The following is a 24,120-nucleotide window of genomic DNA, read 5'->3' as shown; positions in this document are numbered from 1 at the left end:
TATCTTTCAAGTAAGTCCTATTAAAAATAAACAAACCAACAACACATTTTAAAATGCCTCCATTTCTACATGATCTTGAAATCCTATAAGTGGTAAAGGCACTGCACGACACTCATGTAAGCACCATTAGGAAATCATGTTTTCCTCAAAAAGCAAAACATGAATACAAAGCAACCTGCCGCACAAATCTACAGTTTCCACGTGACGGGTGTCACAGAACCCTCAGCAAAACTGAACAGAAGCACTGACTTTGCTCTCACAGAAGGGCACTTGTACTGATTCAACAGAAATAGAGAAGGCCCTGAAATGAGGGAGAAGAGAATAATTTATTTTGGTGCCATAACTTGGTAATTTTTGCATCCTTGGGTCTGTCCGCTCCAGAAGACTACTCTTCAGCTGAATGAAGCACCTCTCATTTTCTAACCATTACAATTATCATTATTACCTTTCATTCCATTTCATGATTGCTTATCATAGTATTTGAAGTAACTTGTAAGGGTTTTTTTGGTTTTGTGAGCTAAAAGCTCTAACCAATATTTCATTTGCCTGTGTAGGCTGTGAGCCTGAACCAAAGCTAAGAGCACACTTCTCTACAACTACAGTGAAAGACTGAAATGGACTGGTTAAATACATTTATACAGAATCACAGCAGAGATGTTCAGGGCATTGAAGAGAGCAAAGGAAAAATCACTCTGATGTTGCTAAGCATGTCAGAAGACATCCAAAAAGAATGATTCTAAAGCATGCCTTTTTTCATGACTGGGGAGGGAGGGGGAAATCTCAGGTTTTGTTCTGTAACCGAAAGATCTCTTGACACTTGGAATACAGGTAAAAACCAGTACGTATGTGTCTATGTAGACACACACAAATGCACTGCAGTAACCTCAGTGAAGTTTGGGTGAAAGTGTACTACTACTTCACCTGCAAAACATTTTTAAGAGACATACTGGATTTCTGCTAATAATAGCAGAAAAGCTTGTTAACACTAGGGAAAGGAGAAGGGAATTAGGTGCAAGAATAAATATTCAATTTTGTTCTTTTAATCAAAATCAGTATGCTCGGGTTCACTTTCTTCAGGTGCTTTCAAGTTGTCAACTATACCAACCTCACTTTTGAATATTTGTACCTTCTTACATGAAGGAGGGTTGAAAAATGTAGAAAGTTATGTTGATACTTTGCACCGGCAAGCATTCACTAGAGAAGAAAGATGATATCATCTAACTCTCTAACATTATGGGGATACTCATGTGGTAGACAGAAACTCAGAGAAGCAAACAGAACAGAAATACTCTGGTCTCAGGACTATTTATACAAAATCAAGTCCAACACATTTGGCACTGAAAAGAAGCATTCCAGGCTGCCAGCACAAATCCCTCATGCTGGTAAAAATGCTGACATTACAGCTGCATTAAAAAAAAATAAAAAGTTTTAAAAAATCAATACTATAACCAAAATCTGTCGCACAAGCTCTCCAGCACTACAGAAATTATATACAGCTGAAAAAAAAGTTTTAATTCTTGTTATGTAAGAAAGGAATTACAAATTATTTCTAGTGATGTTAAAAACCTGATATAAAATCACATCATTAAAAAAAAACCCACACACATAAAGGGAAATATAGGACAAAATACACAATTAAAACCCCACAAAATTATACAGAACTCCATATAATAAAGTGGTTATGGGGTTTTGCTTTAGTGTTTTGGTTGTTTTTTGGTTTTTTGGGTTTTTTTCGATTGAAGAGTAACACAAGCATTGGTTCCGATTTCCTTATACTTGGAATCCCACCTCTATCACTAAGGAGCTGTTTCATCTATTGTAACACACCTGCACATCAGAAAGTCTCTTGTCACACTTACAAGACAGATCTTGACAAGTCTGTGCTTTCTCTAAAAGCAATAAGGAAAATAGCCATAGCAGATCAGAAGATTTAGTGGCAAAGACCAGCTGTGGACAAGTTTTCTTCTCATCGTATCACGGACTTGCTCTACTTAGCCCTCAGTATTGACACAGATTGACAACTGTATTAGGGAAAAACTCATTTTAGCAAATCAGAAAACAAAAACCAGTATTTCACTCGAAAAACGTAGAAGGGTTTACAAGAGAATGACACTGAAACAGAACGTTCACCTTTCCTTACAAGTTTCCTGTGGGGTAAGACACACTCCAATTTTTTTTTTTTCTTAAAATGGTATATTCAAGTAAAATCTAAAATAAATTAAACTGCATCAAAGGAAAACATCGTGGTTTGAAAAACTTTTCATCATAGCACAAAAAATTGAGCATGGCAAGCACTTTGAGCACACAATGGAGCTGTAATTTGATAAATAGCTTTCCGTCATTCAAGGCTACAACCGTGCAAAACCTTGCTATCAGCACTCTCATCAACAATACTATTGACTGTCTCTCATTTTTCAGTGACTCTTTCCATTTTCATTTACTCCAGACAACTTTTTTTTTTTTTAAATATTGCTTACCACCTGTGTGCAACACCTTGCAATCTGCTGCTGAAGGGTCATTTTCACCTTCTTTAATGTTGCTGATGTTGTCTTTCTCAAGCAGTCTGTCCACCATGGCAATAACACAGTTTAAACTCTTTCCCACATTGGCCCACACCCTGTCCTGAAAAGAGCATAATTATCACTGCATCTTACTGAAGAAGGAAAAAAAAGAAAGTATCAACTTATTATTAACACTTTAAAGTAGAGACAGAGATATGCAAACTACTGGAAGTATTATTAGAAATATTAGGTGTTGGCATATTACGACTTTTCTCATTCTTCAACCTACCACTAGTTTAATCCTTTTTCACTGACTTTTTTTCTCATAATGTCAATGACTGAATTGAAACTGTTTGACTTTTTTAGACATAAGAAGACACACGTGCTTCAAATTCTACAAAAAAATGCATTCAAAGTTATCTCTTTCAGGTCCAGTCACAGGGAAATGAGCAGTTTGTCTATTTGACATAATACAGTAAGAGCACAGACACTAAAAACCTTGCCAAATCACATCTCCTATGCAACTGTCAGTTTTGCCACAGTACTTGGCAACCACTTCCTCACAATTTAACATACACTCTATTACATTACTTACTTTGTTAAAACTGTTAAAGCAAATGTAAAATTAAAGGATTAGAATTAACAACTTGTTGTCATGACATGTTTATTAAGTAACAATTAAATTTTGTTGCACGCCTCTCACACAAACTGCAACCATCACATTTTATTTTTTATTATAAATAGGATAATTACAGAAGTAAGAGAGTGATAGATGGAAGGTATGTGAACTCAAATTGCTCAGCATGGCTGCAGCCACATAATTTTCCTTTCCTCATTCTGCTGGGGGACTTTAATCCCAACACAAAGAGTGTTAAACTCTTAATGAACATCTGGAGATACTGCACAAGCCACTCAAATAGGAGCCCTTGTTTCATTTTTGAAAGAACACTTCTATCTTTTTAAACTACTTATTAACTCAGCACTGAGATGATGTCTATATAATATTCACACAAACATTCTCCGAGGGTTTAGAAGTAACATTCATAAACACCTGTTGACAGAAAGCTCACTTTTATAACCATATACCTGGTCTTTTTTACATATGGGCAAGTGAGACAGAGGGAGCAAGGGCCTGTCCCATAGCTCTTCTCCACATAGAAGGTTCCTAGGATTAGGAGATATTCTTATAGGCAGACAGAAAAGATAAATGTGGCTGCTGTTCATTGTGATGTTATCCTGCCTGGAACAAAGATGGTTACATTTTTCCAAGAGAGCTGCTGAAATTCTGTAGTTTGGTAAGAACAATTCTCAAGTAGAAATGCAGCTTCTGATTGATGAAAATCAAGTGACTCCCTATCATTCTCTACGAGAAGAAACGCATCCACTTCATATTCTTTCTCATCCCTTATTATTCCCATAACATTTCGCTGTAGCCTAGCACACTTTCCACCTATCGTTCTGCTTCTTAAGTGGTTTATTCTCAATTTGCATAAGAACTACCTCACAAGTGATCATTTTGCAGTATGTGTCAGGTTAAAGGACAAAATACAGCCACAGCCTCTCAAGTAGGCATCCTTACAAACCCTCTGTGTGAAGTGAAGAGGCATCAGAGGAAAATAAGTCTTATTTCTTGATACACTGAAGTACTGAGACTCTAAATTGCAGCATGCTTCTCCCCTGTGAAGTTTTCCCACGGGTTCTGTGGAGCTAATCGGAAGACAGGTTTACTACTGTGGTGTGAAAAAAAAGAACAAGCCAACCAACAAAAAATAACAGAGAAACAAGGTGTGAAAAATGCAGTTGTGATTTGTGCTAAGATGTTTAATGTTTAAAGGTATAACCAAATGAGGCACGGACTCTGAACTTGAAAAAGGGAAAAAGGTGGTTAAGTTCTATGTATATAAAAAAAAATTAATTATGAAACTTGTTTAGGAAGTTATACTGATAGAGGGAACTAATATTTTAAGGGTTAAGCAACTATATTATAAGGGCCTACTAACAAGCTAACATTTAAACCACATAATTAATATCTATTTTAGAACTATATGTAACCAATTGTGCTAAAAAAACCAGGACTTCATTAAATGCTGAGATAAGAAGTTTTACAGCACCAGCTGCAACCTTGAGGAGACAAGATAGCCAAGATTTACAGCAAAAAGGGGGCACCAGTCCGGTTTCAGTCGGTTTGGTAGCTTGGGTTCCAGCCAGTTCCTCATAATGAGCCAAAGATAAAAAGTCCACTGTGACGAAGCTGAAGGAGCCTTCATCCAAAGACCCCTAAAGACCCTTCCTCAAATTCACCAAGTGACATTGCGCAGGCGCAACAGGGGAGGGTCAAGGAGGGGAATATGTAGATGGTTATATGAAACTCATTTTAATAAAAAGCGGGAAAGGTCATGAATATGTATAGGCGTTCCTGGGGTCATTATGAATATGTAATACCTTACTGTATTTAAACACACTTCTAATTGTTAAGAGTGTGCGTGTTGGGCGGAGCGAATCCCTCGCGCACCCAGTGCTGTTTTGCTTATGCTCTAATGAACACATGTTTAAAAAATACAATTAAGGAATTGGATTAAACTTTGTTTATCTATAGAAAAAGCGTAAGTTATTTATTTCAAAGGTCTCTGGCTCCCTCTCACTACTGCTTCTTTAAGCTCAAATGTCAAACAGGGAAGGTAGAAATCTGTTGGGACAAGGCAGACTGGGACAAGTCAATGGCACAGTGACCTTTGCTACTTCTCCTGAATTTCAGAAGCTGTTTAGGCCTGTACGGAATCCTGGCACATGTGGCTAGGTGTAGGTAGTTAGAAATGGCCATAGTTGCACTTCTCCTGCCACCTCTGCTGTGGCACTGGCAGGTACACATATGTACTCAAAATGACATCCACAAAAGCCTGGCCTTGGCTTCACAAGAAGCTGGGCACTTTTCTTATGCCATTTAAAAAGGAACCTGTAAAATAATTATCTTTCATCTTCCCAATTAAAAAAATGTAATAAATTACTGTCCACTCTGAAAGTCTCATTAAAAGCCAACTCAACTCCTTCGTCTCCTGCCATTGCACATGACTGGCTGTCATCTTCCTAAGCACTGCTGGCCAGTGGAGCCCCAGAGTCCGTCTTTTCATTTTCTAAGGATTCTCCTGCTTTCTAAATTCACTATCGAGCTCCTCAGTCATGTCTCGTCCTTCCATATATACCACTACAGTTGCGTGCTTTACTTGTGCCAAGTATGACACAGCAACTGCATTCCTGAGTGCTCTGAAGACACTGTCTACTCCACGTGGGTTCACAGCCATACAGCACCTTCAGTACTTTTGAGATATGCTCATAGACAAAGCATTATGTGCACAACTAACACCCTGTTGTGAAAGGAGAATGCTTTAGAATGGAATATATTGTACACAGGTCAGTATTTCAGACCTGTGCCCAAGTACCGGGCCAGTATTTGTACATAACTTATTGGAAATATCATTTTATCTGTGCTTTGTAGCTCCAAGCAGGTTAAACAATCAATCAGAAATGTAGAGCAGAAAAGGCTCCAAGTTGCAATGTGACCAGCTTTTCTTGTATTATACACAACTTGCTTTGCTCCCTCCTGCAGAGGGATTCCAGGATGGCAGAAGCAGCTGGCAAGAGAAGGGAATAGCTAGCCACAGGCAATCTAAAACTCTCAAGTTAAATATTTTTCCTTCAACAGTAGTGCTTTACTACTGCCTATGTGTAGTGGACCAATATAAATAGCTCAATCCGTACTCCTGTCAGCTGCACTGGGATGAATATTTGTATTTGGTATCAAAGAAAAAAGGTGCAAGACAGCATTGCTGTTGAGAAGGTGGCTTTGGGGAAAACACTGGTTACTCAATGAAAAGGTACCCTGCAGAGTTAAGAAACTGGGTGTTATTCCTTAAAGATATATGTGGATGTTGGGGAAGGGGGTGGATCTTGCCTAGTTTTTAAACATCATGCCTTGAATTCACTTTTGTAATGGTTGTCAGATAACACAGACATTGGAAGCGGATAGAACAGGGTCAAGCTTGAAGACTTGTTGGATGTTATTGATTTAGATTTCAGGCAAAACAGATTGAAATTCCAATTATAAAACGCAGTCTAGTGCTTGATAATAATGGAAAAGAAATAACAAAGGAAGATATAGTACCATGCATACAAAGCAACATATCCCTAAGGTAGTTTGTTGGTTTTTTTTCTTTTATAGTTTACTTTAAGAGTAGATTAGGGATTTTTTAAATTTTACAGGTGTTTATTCTTTCTCTTTCTATTATGTTAATAATAATTTCATCATTAAAATTCACATTGTTCATTGCCTCCCTTGACAGAAAGAACTGAAAAATAATGGAAGCCTAATGTTTCAAATTTAGAAAAAACCCCAACATTTCTCTAAGATTTATACTGTCTCAGTGACTCTGACTCAATTTAACTCAGAAAACACTTAAAGATACACTTCATTTTAATCAAACAGGTAATCTTACTAATTCAGCAGAAAATATGGATACACTTTAAACTTATGTGCTTAAATATTTTAACAGATGAGGGCCAGGCACCTGGCAGAAATCAACTAAAAAACAAAAACGCCAACACCAATAATGCAATATAGTAAAGCCACCTTCTCTGTAGAGACAGAAGTACTAAATTAAAGTACAACTTGAAGAAAAAAAGCCATTTTGCTGGTGCAAACATTTCTCCCTTTTATCAAATCTATTGTGATATTTATTTTTCTGAGTGTTTCAACAGCCCGGAACAAACATTTTGGCTTTTATTTCAAGGAAAGAACAACAATTATAGCTCCTCAGGTTGTTGAGAAAAGTTGAAAACATGAATTCAAGGCGCTAAACCCAGAAGACAAATATAAGAATGAGTTATTTATTGTTTCAATCTCATGACTACTTAATGCATGAGGTTGGAGATAATTGTCTTTTCTCTAGAAGAAATATATTCTTCTTCCTTTATTTGTGGTATGGATAAAAATTACAGTTCAGGTGTAAGGTACTGTAGCTCACACACGTTATTAATTATTCACAATACAGATTAATACGCTGGCATCCTTTATATTTGTGAGAATACAGTGATGAACTGAATAAAAATAGCTTGAGTTCAGGGTGTCTATGACAAAGAAGCAGATCTATTATGAACACATCCACCAAAATAATTAATTTACGAAATATCAGCCATATAAATAATACGTATCTTTGAAAGCAATACATGCTAAGAATGTTAAAATCTGAAAGACATGTTTAATTCTTCTATACAATCATAGACATCTTCTAAGAACAGAGTCTAAGGGAAAGCAGCTCTGTTTTGCTGAGAGTGAATTCATGTGTGTTTCAACTATTTATATTTAGTCTTGGGGAAAGAGAGGAAAAACAATTCCTTTACAACAGCGTTTGCTGTTCCAGTCTCCTTGAATCTGCCTAACTAGCAAAAGGAACTCAAGAGCAGAGAAAGACTATTTTCCTGTCTGGGCAAGAAGATGTTCATCATCTTCACTGTCATACGCACAATCAAGCAGTCACAGAGAAGTACACTGTACTAAAGAAAATTCTGTCAAGTTAATTTCAAAATATACAATGCATCTGAAAAAAATTATTTCACAGTTTTTCACTCCTCCTCTCCCCCCTGGCCCCAATAACATGTGACAATGGACACTAGGGCTTGCATTTTTTTAACGCTGATTTGGAGGGTTAAGGCTTGAATACCAACCAATTGACAACTTACCCACTCTTCCTCGTCGTACTCAGAATGATGGGGTATCGAGTCCTGTCTTTTCACCTGAGAAGGATGATCCCGAGGCTGTGCATCGCCCCCCTCTTCTGCACTGCTTCTAGGCACAGCTGGTTTCTTGAGGACACAGCCAGGTCGGGCTGTGTATAGTGCTAAAAGGGCACTTCTGACCAGCTGATCCTTAAACGAGTGCACAAATAACTCTGTCTAGGGAAAAAGAAAAAAAATCAATGAAAAGGTTAAACCAAAGAATGCAATGCTGCAACACAGCTATTATAACACTGAATTACCCTTAGGCAGAGCAGATATTTGTTTCAGGTCTGCCTAAGAGGCAGGAAACAAAGTAGACCAATAAGTAACAATTCAAGGGTTTTGGGGACATCATCACGTTCTAAAATCCCTTTGTTCTAAGGATTAACACAAAAGCACAGAATCTATCACAAAGATTGCAATATTTTCACACAATCCTAAACCGGAGTTCCAAGTTTTACCTGCAGAGACGAGGCCCTACAAGAACCAAGAGTATCCAACCACTACTCAATAATTTCCAAATAAGTGTCAGAAAAAACATGATTAACAAATTTAAGGATCTTCTTAAAGAAAAACACACTGCTCTACACTGCTGATATTGCAGTCTCTGCAAAAGCAGTGTTTCCAGAGAAATTTTGGCACCTGCAGGTATCAGCCCTGATATCGGGGCAGGTGATGATACCTGACTTCTAGCTTTATTTTATTTAAAGCAAACCTTGAAGCAGTTTTTTCCAGTCTCTCTGAAGTCTCTCTGATGTTATTTAATCAATGTATCATTTTTTTAAATCCTAAATACCCAAATTTAATTATGACAAGTCAGTGGGATTTAGTTGCCTTCCTATCTATCCAGAACATATTGGATTGTCACGTGCAGATTCAGATGATAAACCTGCTTTTGTGAACGCGATCTTAATTTAACAAGCATGTGGAAAAGTACATGGACAAGGGTCAGAGCAACCAGCCCAAACAAGTAGTCACACAAAGCTTGGAAATGCTAGAAATAAAGGTTGTCCAGCCAAGCTTCATTCAGCCCTTTCACGCTTCTTATGTAAAGCAAAAAAACCCCAAAGAAACAAGTTTTTGAAGCTTCAGCATCTGCCTTCCTGGAAAGCTGTCTCCCATTTTCTGCACTTCTTACTTCTGCTCTTAGCCCATTCCTTTTTGCTAGTACTTGCTTCCCTTTTGTATGCTTCTGCTCCCACTCATCTTCCTTGCTTTTCTGCCTCAATACTCCCACAACAGTCCACTGACATTTAGACCACAATGCTCTAAATAACTGATGATTTTCTTAAAGCTCCAGCCACTGAGGTTAGGTACCTGCTTGAGAAGTTTCTGCTTTTTGCCATTTTCATGACATTGAGGAAAAAGCCATTTTTGATCCTCAATGGTTGCACATCGAAAGGCTGAAAATTTGCTGCAAATATAGTAAAACTCAAAAGTCTGGAAAATAAGAACCTTATGGATATTTAAGCTAAGTTATGATTTTTTAAACTAGCATCAGGACTTCTTCCAGACCCGATTTGGGATTCTTCAGTGATTAGGCCTGGCAACACTATTCGCCTCCCTGGCTATTTTACCAGACTCCTCCTGTGTCCTTACTATCTTGGTGCCTGAGGGAAAGGGTGCTTAAACAAGAGATGATTTTCTCATATGTAGCCCTCCAGGACTGCCTCATAGTAGTCCTGAACTGCACTATAGGAGAATTTACGTTTTCTACATGCCAGCCTTCACATGGTGCATGCTCAGAGAGTCCTTGGAGAACATGGCTAGCAAACCCTATCAATCTTCCATAAAGAAGGGGCAAAGTGAGTCTTGCAGGGTCCTCTTTTCTTGCATAGTTAACAGCAGAACTTCTCTCAAAGACTGTTCTACAATTCAATATCAAGAGAGTCTATACTACTTGTCTGTCCTTAAAAATGACAACATCAAGGTTTTGCTGAGGTTTTGTACCCCCGTCCTCCCTCTAAAGTCTGCTTGAAATCATCTCTGGTCCCTGCATCAGGTGCAGTGAACTGAAAAGCGCTTTACATTTTAGAAAGTTGTAGTACTGGAAAACTTGAAGTGAGGAATGGTCACTATGACTGCAACGTATATTAGATAAGTATCTGAAAATTTTAAGTAATTTAATTTCAATATAAATATTTAATAGGGAAAAATATTTAAAAAAGCAAACTGACATGGAAGTGAACCTCTCTTTTGTATAGAGAATGAAATGGTTCTGTAATTAAATTCCATCAAAAGATCCCATTAGTTTAACAACAGTCTACATTTTAACTACATTTTCTTACAGCTCAGTACAGCTAAATTTGCAGAACATCACTATTTAGAAAATTGTATTGAAATCATATAACAAGTATATGCAAAGAAATGAAAACTTTGCAAATTCTTAAAGATATTTGACTAAAGAATATTTCTGCAAACAAAGATAGGCAGAGCTGGAAAATGAATTTATCAAGCCTTCTGCAAGCTGCAAATGCTGATAGACTTGTTGACAGCTAAAGGCTTCCTTAATCAATTAACAGAGAGTGTTGATAAAAGGTTAGTCTCAGGAACACACTACAGTAAATTGCAAATCACACATGGAGAAGGAAAACCATGCTTAATATGAGAAAATAAGCTCAATATAAGAAGCAGCAGTGGACTTATTTTATTTCATTTTCTACTTTAAATGCATGCAGCCAGTCCTTCCATTTGTAACACAAATATTTAACTGTAATTCACATTATTGATAGCTCAGATATAAGCACTGCTGCCTAATGATTTTAGAAAGAATTGTTCCACATGTCAATCTTAACATCGTCTTAAAATAAAAAGTTATATGCTTTTTAATAAACCTGAGGAATTTAATCACCAGGCAAATAATTTTTATGACTGCTTCAAAAGCTGTTTAATTTCTAAATTTCTATCCAGTTAAAATGTAGCAGAACAATTCTTTTTTTACATATAAAAAGTATGCAAAATGTAGGAAAGCAGAAACACCTCAAGAATACAAGTAGGCATCATGTACTTCTATCCAGAAGAGCATGTCAACCTACCTTAAATATAACCAGGGGCTTTCTGCTAGTCCTGTTCTGCACCAGATTGGACAGACAGATGTGTTATCTTAGGACCTTGAGATGATGCTTTGTATGGGGGATCTAACTGCAGCACCATGTGAGTTCCCTCAATCTGTGTTTTTGAAACTTAATATTGCTCTTCCCTGAAGTTCTATCTTGGTCTTGCCTTTTCTCCCCAATTCTCCTCCCTTCTGTACAAGCAGCTGTTCCTCCACATGAGTTTCCTCAGCAACGGTCTCACCCCTCTCTCAATTGTAATTTTTTCTCCTCTGAGTAAATTTGGGAATAGACAGGGAGGCAGATATTCCACCCTTCAGGCAGCAGTGGTTCAGACAACTGGATTCATCTCTTCCAAGAAAAAAGGCTGAGGTTAGATAGAAACTATGGGCTGTCAGGTGGGCTATGTCAGGGAACTTGTGATCATAACTAAACAGCAATTTAATCCTGGCCCTGAAAAGTCAATATGAACATACACAATTAAATCACCAGCTAGAAACTGAAAATATCTGTGACTTTTCCAAAGATTATCTTGTTTAGCCCTCTTGTGTAGTCAGACTCCACAACAGGCCATGGTCCCAGCAGAGGGTTGGTATCTCAGCTGCCTGCAGCCCCTCCAAAATCATGCACTCCTCCTGCCCAGACAGGCAAAGGTGGGAAGGGCAAAGCAAAGGTTATAGCTAATTTACAGATTCCTTCACAACCAGGTCTTGCATCTTCAGAACACTTTTTTGTTTGGCTTGCTTTACTTGCACACGCATTTTCCTTCAAACTAGTTGCTAATAGAACACCTCCACGTCTTCTACATGCAGCTATAAAGGGCCTCCCTTCAGCACCACAGAGAAAGGCACACTATAACTGCCACAACCTGCCCCCGCTTCCCCCCAATCCTCCCTTTCATTTCCAGGCTGAATTCTACTTTCCTATATATCCCTGACATTCACAGTGACTCCAATGTTCTCAAAGTTACTGTGGATTTACACGTCTGTAACTGAGAGCAACATTTATCTCCCCCCCGTGGCTCCAATGCAATTCCTTCACAGTATGTGGCCAAGTTCAATATTCAGATATGAAACTCTCCCATTGAACAATGTACTGCTGGGATAATAGTGCTCAACAGACCACAGGGGTTGCCAGTTCCCAATAGCTGAAGATATATTGAAATGATTATTGATAGTGTTATTAAGCCATATTACAGAAGGTGCAGCCCATGAAGCAATGGGAAACTTTTTTCAACCCCTCTGGTTAGAGCTATAGTGCTTAATATTTCTATAGGATGGCATATGCTTAAAAGTACTTCAGACTTTAGCTAATCTCCAATATCACTCTGTGAGACAGGTGGAAAATATTATCTTCCTTAGTTTAGAGCTAAAGTAATTTAGATGAGGAACAGTCTGCAGCTCCAGAGGAATATAATAGGAGAAAGAGGATTAAAATTTGAGACATCCTGGCTCCAACTTCCTAGCTGCTTCTTCCAGACTGCATCACACTATTATTCTAAACCTTATCCACAAACCTGCCTTCAACTACCCCCTACAAGCAGTAGCTTAAAGTATCAGAGAAATAAAATAACTGTTTATCATCCCACAAAATTGTTTACAGTAATCTATTTTTGATAAACCCCAGTATTTGGCCACTAGAGGATAACAGAGACACATGAAATTAAATTAATTATATCTTCAAATAAAGACAACCTTTATAGATTTCATTAATTCTCTACATGGAAAGCCTACAGAAATGCTAAATAATATTCTTTTTCTGATAGCAACATTTTGAAGCTTGTTTTAGTAGAGCTTATTTAACATTTCCTAATGCTATGAAAGTCAATTTAAGCAGGAAAAAAAAACCAGCAGTTGGAGACTTGATTATTCCACTTTCCATTGCAGTAAAGATTTGAATCTTACTTTTTCTGAAAGCATCTTTAAAGAATTCTTCAAGCTGTCTGGAGAATGTTGGCTTGCAGAATTAAGCAGCAGGTCTGCATGGCTTGATATGAGAGGCTGTAGATGATTGATGTTGCTGAGAACTTCTTTTGCCTTGGCTGTGTTTTCAGGTGAATAGTAAATACACTGGTATCCAGTACTGTAACCACAGAGAAAGAGTCACATAATGCTAAAATCATTTATGTTATCAATAACAATGCTTAATGTGCTAAAAAACTTACTGCTAGTACTGTAAGAAATGTCGGACACCTACACTTTACTGATATCATTAGAAATGTTCCTTCCTTCAAGGGTAAAAACATATCCATGCCCGAACAGTAGAGGACAATGGACTGCAGACCACCAGGCACATGACACAGTACTGTTCAACCTAATCATCCCTTTAAGTGATTGGTCTTAACGTAAGAAAAACAGATTTTTATTTATTTTTTTCTGGAGAAACGAAAGGTTTGACCAGATCAGATAATGATCAAAGAGCACAAGGCTCCTTATCTTTCCACTGAGCTCCCCACCACATTATAAACTATTATACCTCACTATATCCTTCAAAATGGGTCATTAATGTTTAATCGATCAGAGGTCCAGACTGCGTTTTGATTACCACCAGCGATGTCCAGGAAGTGGTGCTAACCAGAGTTAGGTCTAATAAAAGCCACATGTCTAATCTTCAAGGAAAGACAGAAAAACAGGGTGTGGGAATTAATTACTACAAAACCACATAAATGGCATACTGTAGACTTACTAATTTCCTTATAACTGTTCACAAACTACAGCAATTCTTTTGCATTGTTTCTTTTCCTTTTGAAGACTTGTCCCCCTTTTTTTTCCCCAACACCTACTAAGCACACAGTATCCTTTTATGTTATCATTCAAAAAAACCCATTTTAACCAGCACGCACACACCACTAGTTCTTCACAGTAGTATACATCTCCCCACCCAAAACTCTTGCACACAGTCCTTCCCTTTATAAAGCCCTGCTTCAGTCTTTCAGAAAAACTAACCAAAATCTTTTGCAGTTTCAGATGAACCTGTAATGTTAACACAGGTAAAAAACAGGGCCAGAGCAATCTACATACTCCTCATTGCTTCCATATGCATCTCCCTTCTTTCCTCTTGTGTCTTTTCACCATACATCCTTCAGCCTCTTCTACCCTTTCCCCACTGATTTAATTTCTTCCTAAATTTCACATAAAGATCGGAATTTTAGAACTTGTGCAATCCTTTGAACTTCATGCATTGCTTTTCATTTTAGTCTTTTTCCAGATCTCTTCACTCCCCCATTTCCCCTTTGTGACTTCTAGTGTCCCTTCCAGTTCCTGAAATGCAGTAAAGGACATACACACATTAAAAAGTCCAAATTAAGTAACTTCCATAAAACCTAAAAGGCTTAAGTCTTTTGGTAAATAAGTACAGATTCAAGTAATCTTAAAATTAAATCTCTTGCTTAGATACTTTACTGAGTTACAGTCCCAAATTCCACAATATCCCATCCTATTTTTCTGCCTTTCACCAATGCCTCTGAGTCAGCAAAACTTTGTCATGATTAGTTATGCTGCCAGTCACACCAAAATTACTACGTCTCCTCCCAGTCTGCTCCATGATTTGCTAGACTGCTGAGTCCCGAGGTCAGAATTCTGAATATTTCAGCAAAATGAATTGTATAAACTGTCTCTCCTAATTAATTGTGCAAAAAAAGCCCTGTCCCTCTGAGAAATGAGGAGATGGCCACAGCTCTGCCTTCAAGGTGGCAACGTCATCAGCAAAATGAACTTCCCAAGCCAGATCTTTCTCTCCATCCACTGCAACTCTCAACCTGTCAGGGCTCAGTAGACAGGGCAGGGACACAGAGAAATAGTCTATATTAATTGTAGTGAAGACATAAGCTTAAAAGTCTTGATACTACACAGCACTGATTAATCTTCTCTAATTCCCCTTCAGGCTTCTCCCTCCCTTCACCAACCATCCTTTTTGCATGCTGGATCTGGCTAACACCATTATCGAGCTCTCCAGGCACAGACACCCTCCTTGGACTCCCCTCAGCCTTTAATTCCCACATCTTTTTCACTGCTCTCCAACAGCACTAAGCTTCACTGAATATTGCAGCAGAAAAGCTATAGACAATGCCATAAGAAAAGAAAAAAGGAAGAGAGATACTTAACCTGTCGGTAGTTCTCGTTCTAATAAAGTCAATCATGTCTTTTAAATACAGGAAATTGTGAAGAGAGAATGACTCTTTCTTCAGAATGAAGTGTTCTATCAGGCCTCATTATTTGGCTAATTTTAAAATTTCACGAACACCAGAAAGCATGAGATGATTCCAAAGATTCAGTTTCTTTCAGAATTTGTGGACAACTTACATCCCCACCTCAATAAAGTAAATACTCTTCAGAAACAACATGTTTGGGAGTATCTAATGTTTCCATTTGTTGCACCTCGACACTGTTGCATCTAAGGCTAGGCTGAGATTTTCTGTGGCCTTACCTTTCATGAAAAGACATTACTACTTCCAATTCACTGAAATGAGTTTCCTTATAAATAAGGATTTTTAGAGCTTGCTGCCACACATAGTTACGGTACTTAGAAGAAGCAGCTGCCCATGTAACATACAGAGAAATGTTTTACCGATGTTCTAATACAGAAACTAGATTAAGAGAATTACAGATAAGAAACTTTTGCATTAAGGAAAAGGCCCCATGGGTAGGTCCCAGTGTGGAAATCAGCAGCACTATGAAAATCTACCTTTGATATGTAAAATATATTCTTGGTCATGTGCCTTTTGAAAAAGTCTATAATAATGTCTTCTGGGTTAAGTTTCAAAGCTTTCACTAAGCATATAAAATCACACTTAATCACTTCCATATATTGGCACCATCATTAACTAGGTACACATGGCTGTCAGTGGTCATTTCAGTTTTAAAATTGCTTTAATGACATTGTCATGTAATTTGAATAAAGATTACATTGACTACATCTGCAATTTTAACAAAGTTTTTGCCTGAGAAGAAATACTGCAATATGTTAAATGTCTAATTTTTAATGACACTCAGATCTGGTAGCTCCACTCCTGCTGTTAACTGAGTCATTTGTGTGATTGAGTTAAATTGTCACCATCTGGGACTGGGTTAAAATCTTTCAACAACGAACATTTGACCTCACATTTTTCACGGTCAAAACCAGACATTAACATCTAGAATCCAGTTAAAGCATACACAGCAAGAATATCTACTCCCACATAACCTTGAGCTTATGTACATTCACAAAGATACCAATTCATTGGCTTATTTAAGCATTGAAGGTATTATATATAAAAGTGGGAAGTTATGATCAAAAATAAATTGATTTAAAAGAAAAAAAAAACAATAATTCACTGCATTGGAAAATGAAACTAAACCATATGATCAGTGCTGAGGTTCAGAAAACAAGTCTGAGGTTGGAAGTTCAAATTTTATTTATTTTTTTTTTTAATTTCCTTAAGTTTCCCTTGCAAACTTAGAAAGTGTAACTTTGAATACTGAGGAAAATGAGATCATGTTATTAGTTCTGTCTAATCTATTTTTACTTAGAAAGTCCAAATCTTCACAAATCCTTATCAAGAAGCAATGGCTAAAGGTGTATGCACAGAACTTCTCTTGCTGCTCTTCTATTTCCTCTTCACTCCTAACTGACCCCTGGAATAACTCTATCAACTGGTGATGGGGCATGAGTTTCAGTGAAAAGGATGGTCACAATGCCCTTCACCAGCCCTGTAGAGACCCAAGCGTGTCAGATGCCACTGTGGCATGGATGAATTTCAGAGTGAATCTTCCTGAGAAGACTCACTCCAGGAAGGCTGAATGCCTAGGGAAAGCCTGCCACAGCTATTCAAAATCATTTTAGAGTACCTTTATACTGCTGGAAAAATTCAAGTAGCCTTTAACATAGGGAGAAAACTTAATCAGGGTGACTGAGCATGGTTCATATTAGAAGAAAAAAAGGTATTGTGCCGCACCACCAGCCTGAGGCTAAAAGGTGCCTTTTGGTGGAGCAATTTCCTGGCAGCCTGCTGAAGGGTACGTTACAAGAAAGGCTGGCAAAGCCATAGATCCACTCTCCTTCTTGCCACACCCAGAGCCCATACAGGTGAAAGAGCTTCTTACTCTCCAAAACATAGGATCCTTTCTAACCTTTGCATGCAGTCTCGCCCAACTCCACCTTCCCTCCTTCTTCTCTGGAGACACTCAAAACCTGCCTGGACGTGCTCCTGCGTGATCTGCTTTGAATGACCCTGCTTTAGCAGGTGGGTTGGAATAGGTGATCTCCAGAGGTCCCTTCCAACCGCAACCATTCTGTGATTCTTTATCCAGCCCCAGTCCCCTTTCATTTCTGCCCGCTTAAGGAAATGCCTCAGGCAACTCTGTGCAGAGAGCCTGGCAGTTGGAACATACTGTGATGATACTTTCATATCTCAATGAATAGCACAAACTTTGGCAGTTTCTCAGCAAAACTTCCAGCAAAAACGTTCATCTCCATGAAGTCAAATCTCTCTCACATACACACACAAAAAAGAGGCAAGTGAGGACAGAATAACATCTCTGTGAAAAGCGTTATGCATGACAGGCTGTGATTTCTCTTTGAGAATAAAGGTTAAAATTTGGTCAAACACAAACCATTATTATTTCAACATCTCTGGGATTTTCTGTGAAACAGTACCATTTCAGGTTCCTCAGAGAATAGAAATGGTTTGAAGGTTATAAAATTCAGGTAACAGGAATAATGAAGATAACAGCTTTAATAAAAAGGCTGGTACTTCACTGAAGGAGCACAACTCGCACCTTGACCAAAAGTCTAAGCTTTGTCAAACAAAAAAAGGTTCCTTTGGACAATTTGAATGCAAATCAAATTATTATGGCTAAAAAAACCCCACCAAAACCAAACAAAACAGAAAACACACACACAAAAACCAACCAACCAACCAAAAATCCCATCACCGAACAACGATCATCAGAAAAATCTTTTCAGTACTATTTCAGCTTTAAGCTTGTGCTAATTTAAAGCAGGACCATTTCTAAAAAACTTGCTAGAAATGGTGCACAATACCACAGTGAATCATGGCACCTAATGCAGCTTGTGGGACACCTCTGTTTTCCTGATGGTTAATACTGGGGCATCAAAAATCTTGTAATCTTAAGTCTGTGTGTTTTGGCTAAAGCACAGATCACGAAATTAGATTTTCAATAGTTAAAAAAAAAAGTCCTTAGCATACCTTGAAAGATATTTATAAACATTTCAAGCAGTGTGGCATTTTACGGGTATAAATTACAGAATGTCTGCCTTAAACATTCCTGCACAACTGAGCTCTAAAAATAATAATTTGCCCTTCCATTTGCTAGAAGTAGTAATCTATTACTAACAGGCCAACAGAAGAATGAATTTGAATAACTGATTTACTGTCTTCTCTAGCTAGAAATAGAGAAGGAAAAAAATAAAAAGAACAAACCAACAGAGCATCACACAAAAAATTTCTAAAATAAATATATACCATATACAGATAATGAATATCCTGCAACGAGTTAGCACACCTTAACCATCACACTTCATTTATTTGAATTTAAGTGCTACCACGCCTAAACAAGATTTCAAAAAGGCATCCATTGTTCTTACTGGTCTTACAAAGTTCACTACAAGCTACTAAATGCACAGACATACTAGTGTCACGCCTTACAGACATGCCTGATGTTTGAATTGGTAAGGCCCTTTACCTCTCTCTTTGGTGGAGATAAAGAACAGTACAGATTCTGACCAGGTTATAAAGCAGTGGACCTGTCTTCCGATCATATACCATTAAGTCCTGTTTTCCACCTGAAATAAATACGTTTTTCCCTTTTGAGACAATGTTTTTAGAAATTTACCTTTTTTTTTTTTTCCGCTTTAATATAACTAGCTTGGTCATAACAAGAGAAGAATTGCAAAACCACTGCATTTTAATAAATATTATTATACAATACCTTCCCCTCTTTTGTCTGCACAAACATATATATTCTACGCAATAGAAAATATGCCAAGCCTATCTTTAGATACACATTTTCCACATGCTTCTGTTTGATAAATTTCACAAAACATACGTTTCACTCTTGTTTGGTTTTGGCAACTGGAAATGCAATTATGCTCTTGCAAGGTGTGATATATAACCTTGCTACCAGTTAACAGTTCCTCCTGTTAATTCCACAAGTGTTTGAGCAAGGAATATTTTATGACACGCTGACACTGTTTAATATTTCAATAAATTGTTCTAATAATCATCCTGAAGGTCGAAGGCATGCAGAGCATTCTGTCATGTGCATTAACAAGGATGTCTTGAAAGCTACTGGGATTGACTTGAGAAATAATTTCTTCCCACATCTTTCTCTAGGTCTTTAACTCAGTTTGCCTAGAGGAAATACCTGCTAAATTTGCAATTTTTTTACTGTTCATTTTATATTCTGACTGATATCTCAAGGTGCCATTTCTTCCCTCAACCGAATCTTCAGAAAAGCTGCTCCCGTTGTAAAACAGAAAATTTAAATTGTAAAAGCTGCCCCTAGAAATGCTATCTGTCCTTAAAGCATACTCATGTAGTTAAACAAACATATGCATACAAAATAAAGTTGTCATTGCCACAGTAAAGGAAATTTCTCTGTGGTAAGAATCAGAATGGTCCTTTCGTATGTCTGTTTAAAGTAGACCCACTCTTGAATATCCAAATAAGTAAGATTATACTGAGAACTTGCTTTCTCCTGTCTCTCAACTCACCTAAGTTCTTCTAGTTGAAGAGGAAAAAAAAAAAAAAAAAAAAATAGTGGAGCTTTCTTTGAGGTGCCCTCATAGACAGAAGGGAAGATGAGTTTTAGAATTGTCCTCCTTTCTATTTAATGGGAATTCATACACTAAATGACCATTTCTTCAGGTCTGATAAGTGATTCACTAGAAATTGCAGTCCTCTGGTTTAAGTGCTCAGATGTAAGTTTGTCAGCCTGAGTCAGGGTCTCTTCTTACCTGACAGGACAGTAACATAGTAACCCTCGTCACATCATCATAAACACAGACTTTCGCTCTTCCAGGAGAACAAACACACAGAAAACTGCACTGTCGGAGTAAAGGTGCAGTATCCTGTCCTTGAAAGTTACCAAAACACAGGTGCTTCTGAGGGATGCAAAAAAGTCTAAAAAGCAGGGCAAATAGAGGTGACGCATAGGCACTTTGAAATAGGTATGAAAAGCCTTCATAAAACCTGCACAAAGCTTTACCCAGCGCTCCTGAATACAATCCTCTACCAACTTAGAGGTCTCCACAGTTTAAGTCATTGAAATAAGGGTGAAGGAAAATGAGGAGCGGCTGTGCTGCACAGAGTATCCTTTGCCGTTCCAGCCTTTTTACACACAACAATGCACAAGATCCAAAGAAAGGAGGTCTAGCCCATCCTCTTCTCCCCTCCCCTGTTAGGGGCAACTAAGAAACAATGGCATTGGCAAGTCATTCCTATGAGATGCTGCAGTATATATGTTCCCCCAGGAAGAACTCATGAAGGACTTGTTCTCTTCTCTTTAAGGCATCCTTCCTTTTTTTCTCCAGTGAACAGAAATTCCAGATAATAATTTCAAGTTTGCCTCATATCTGCTCTCCATTTGGGGAAATCACATTCTGCCAACGCACATAGGCTGCAGGACCATGCACTGAATATAATGGATTCCATTTTCTATGGAGATTGTGATGATTTCGATTAGCATACATAGACACAGTGCTGCCTGCATTCCCTTCCAAACGCTGTGCCACTGAATGCACAGGGCTGGCACAGGCAGCCCAAGCACTGAACAGTCACAGCTATGGGTGCTGCCAGCAACAGCTGTGGCTGCTCAAAACTTAATAGCCATAGCAACAAACCCAAATACATCCAATTCTTAGTCTGCAAAATATGTAACTAAGACTTCTGTACCTGTTCAGTGGTGAACAAAGCATTTGAGTACAGCAAAAAACTGAAACCCTATTTAAGGCCTTTACCTTTGCTTAAGTCTCATTTTGGCTTTCTGAAGAATAAGAAAAAGAACATTTATGTACTTCACAGGTACGCTAACAAGATTTTTTTTGTTCACATATGCCCAGGGTTGTCAGAAATGAAGATGATACCTTAAGCCACTGTTTCTTTACTGAAAAATTGTGTATAGCTACTTTCTACTTAGCACAAGAATTACTGAAGAGAAATCTCATTCTGAACTGTGTGTTTTCAAGCACTGATGTCCATCAAGCTTCCTGGAACACAGGAAGAAAATTTCCCAATTTTGACCTTAAAAGAAAATAGTGCTTCAATTTTGCCATTCAGTAAAGCAGGGAAGAAAAAGGAAATATTTTATGAATGAATCCTTGTCCTGTCCCACTAGATTTTAATCTTCCATGCATTCAGCAAGATAAAATGTTTTGTTACTCAATGAGCTCATAACATCTTAATGCAACTTCAATTATATTTTCCTAGCTACTTCAAATAATACTTACTTTCGTCTTTCTGCCTCAAATTTACTCAGCAGTTTTCGGAGACCACCATTCTTAAATCCTTGGAAATGCGCTGCCGGGGCTCCCACGGTGATGACGTCATACAGAGCATCTGGAACGGGAACAGATGAGCACAGAGATTCGCACGCGCCCACGCTCAACGTATGGCAACACTACGATACCTACTCTACAAGATGTGAGGACAACAAGTGTGTATTATTTCCAAGGAATAATCAATAATCTGCATCTCAAGGAGGCCCAAGAACTAATCAATCTTTCCATGTAGCCACCTGCACACTTTAGAAAGTTTACCTGATTTATTGCTACACCTAAATTATACGCCACAGTGCAGAACAGTATTCTAGCTCTGCAGTTTACAAAGCCGCCAAGTAAATTGGCCCTTTGTGTATTTCACTTTATTACCCCTTCTATTATTTAACTTGTAGTCACGCTGAGACGCACATATTTATGCATTTTAGAGTCAAAAGAGACCATATTATGATGGAATAGTCTAACTGCCTGAATAATACAGGCTACAGAATTCCAGTTAATGATTCCTGGTCTTCTGGTTGAATGAAGGCATCATTTTATTTATTTATTTTTTTAAAAGAGATCTAATCTTGATTTAAATACTTCAAGTGACAATGAATTCGCTGCATTCAGAGAAGTTGGTCCAATGACTAATCAACCTTACTAGTCCATTTCTTTTCTATTTTGAAATTCAGCTTCCACTTCAAGATATAATTACCTGTTTAATGCTAAATTGAAGAGCACTGTTCTATGACATATACTTAATTTTTATATATGCTTATAAGTACAGAGCAAGTCAGTAGGTTTCAGCTGAAAGATACCGGAATGGGAAATAAACTATACTATTGGAATTCTTGCTAAGACAACATCTGATGTCTTGCACCATATGTGATAAACCTTTTCTAGGGATGTACCTTACAGAAGTGGAGATGGAACACCTTTTTAAAAACAGCCTCTCACTTTGTGCCTGTGATGGATTGTCAGTGCAGAGACTAAGATTTAATTACATCTCCCAAACCACAATAATTATTCCTTCAAAGTTGAAATTTACATTTTCAGAATCTACATTTGCATTAAGCAGTACCTGTGTTGTGCCCAGGCTCACTGGAGGTATTAAAAATACAGGTCAGAATGCATCATTCTTACAATGTACTTCTAAAGGAAATATTAGAGGGCTTTTTTTTTGTGTGAATTATTTTATTCATCAAGGAAGCTTCCCATGTAAATTAAAATCTAATCCTCTCCTAAAATAGAACTTATCTTGCATTCTGATGATAAATATCCCTAGAAGCAAGAATGCTGTACAAATGATTCACAGTTAATGAACTATGTTTTACTTCCAGAGCTGAATCTCAAAGCATATTCACTCAAATTGATTTGAACCCTAATGAATCGGTGACTCTTCAATTTCCACTTAAAAGTAGAAGTGACATAATTTCATTAGCCTTAGGTGAGCTTCAAGATTCTTAAATAGTCCATTCTTTCAGGTCCTCATGGAGATTTATCCATAATACATAATCTTGGGCTATTAGAGGTCCACTGGTACTTGAGAATAAGTAGTTCCATTGCTTAAACAAGGGTCGCTTGAAACCAAAATAAGAGACAAACCCATCAGGTTAACTGAATATGTTTCGAGATAATTCACAAAACTACAGAAAGGGTTTATAAACCCTAGTACTTTTTCCAACTATGTTTTAAAAACAGTGACTCTATAGCTACTTGGGGGGGGGATTTACCTAGAAGGAAGATTTTGTTCAGCCTATGGTCCCCTCTCAGCATCACCAAGGAACAGCTGCTTGAGATGCAAACACACCCAGAACAGCTGAGCCCCATGCAAACCAACATGGGACAGTGAGAAAAAGAAATGTCTACAGCCCTGGTGATTGGCATGGAACAACCTCCCTCCCACTTTACAGAGCACAATGCACTAGGAAGTGCTGCAAGACATGGGAGGAATGTCTTGGGATGTGCTACATTTACATATCAGCACAGCTCCTGGGGAAGGACATGCAGTGTCAGCATGAGTGTGCTGATCCAGGAATGCTCCAGTAACTCAGAAGCATCATCACCTTGGATGCAGCAGGAGCAGCAGGCTGCTGCTGACAGCTCTCTGGAGCGGAGACAAAGCTTAAAATGCAGCAGTGGTAGGAGCTGTATCATATTGTCCACGTGCTCCCCCAAATTGTTAATTAATAACAAACCCTCAACCCTTCCTGAAATAATTGCTTCAGAATTTGAAGGAAGAAAATGCAAAAGATCAGAGTGTAAGGAAACCAAGCTTTAAATAGAGCACCATTTCATATTAATTATTCTGACTCAAAGAT

The 24,120-nt window shown here is 37.9% G+C and overlaps 1 protein-coding gene across 13 annotated transcripts in view; it reads right to left on the bottom strand.

Annotated features, from left to right (window-relative positions):
- Nucleotides 1-24,120, bottom strand: part of INPP4B (inositol polyphosphate-4-phosphatase type II B) — a 428,243-nt gene that overhangs the window by 162,141 nt on the left and 241,982 nt on the right. For 12 of the 13 annotated variants that reach the window (XR_011738872.1, XR_011738873.1, XM_065836253.2 and 9 more), the window contains 4 exons: nucleotides 21,770-21,878; nucleotides 13,228-13,405; nucleotides 8,235-8,447; nucleotides 2,478-2,622 (listed from right to left, as the gene is read on the bottom strand). Coding sequence is in view for 11 of the 13 variants with exons in the window: in XM_065836253.2 (XP_065692325.2) it covers nucleotides 2,478-2,622; nucleotides 8,235-8,447; nucleotides 13,228-13,405; nucleotides 21,770-21,878 (645 nt within the window). In the remaining 2 variants the exon portion in view is untranslated. The remainder of the gene's footprint in view (nucleotides 1-2,477; nucleotides 2,623-8,234; nucleotides 8,448-13,227; nucleotides 13,406-21,769; nucleotides 21,879-24,120) is intronic. The other variant, XM_071808034.1, reaches the window with a different exon arrangement.

The sequence above is a fragment of the Patagioenas fasciata genome, chromosome 4, assembly GCF_037038585.1.
Source record: "Patagioenas fasciata isolate bPatFas1 chromosome 4, bPatFas1.hap1, whole genome shotgun sequence".
NCBI classification, from domain to species: domain Eukaryota; kingdom Metazoa; phylum Chordata; class Aves; order Columbiformes; family Columbidae; genus Patagioenas; species Patagioenas fasciata.
Note: the sequence above shows the minus strand (reverse complement) of the source record. Positions and strands in the feature narration are given on the sequence as shown.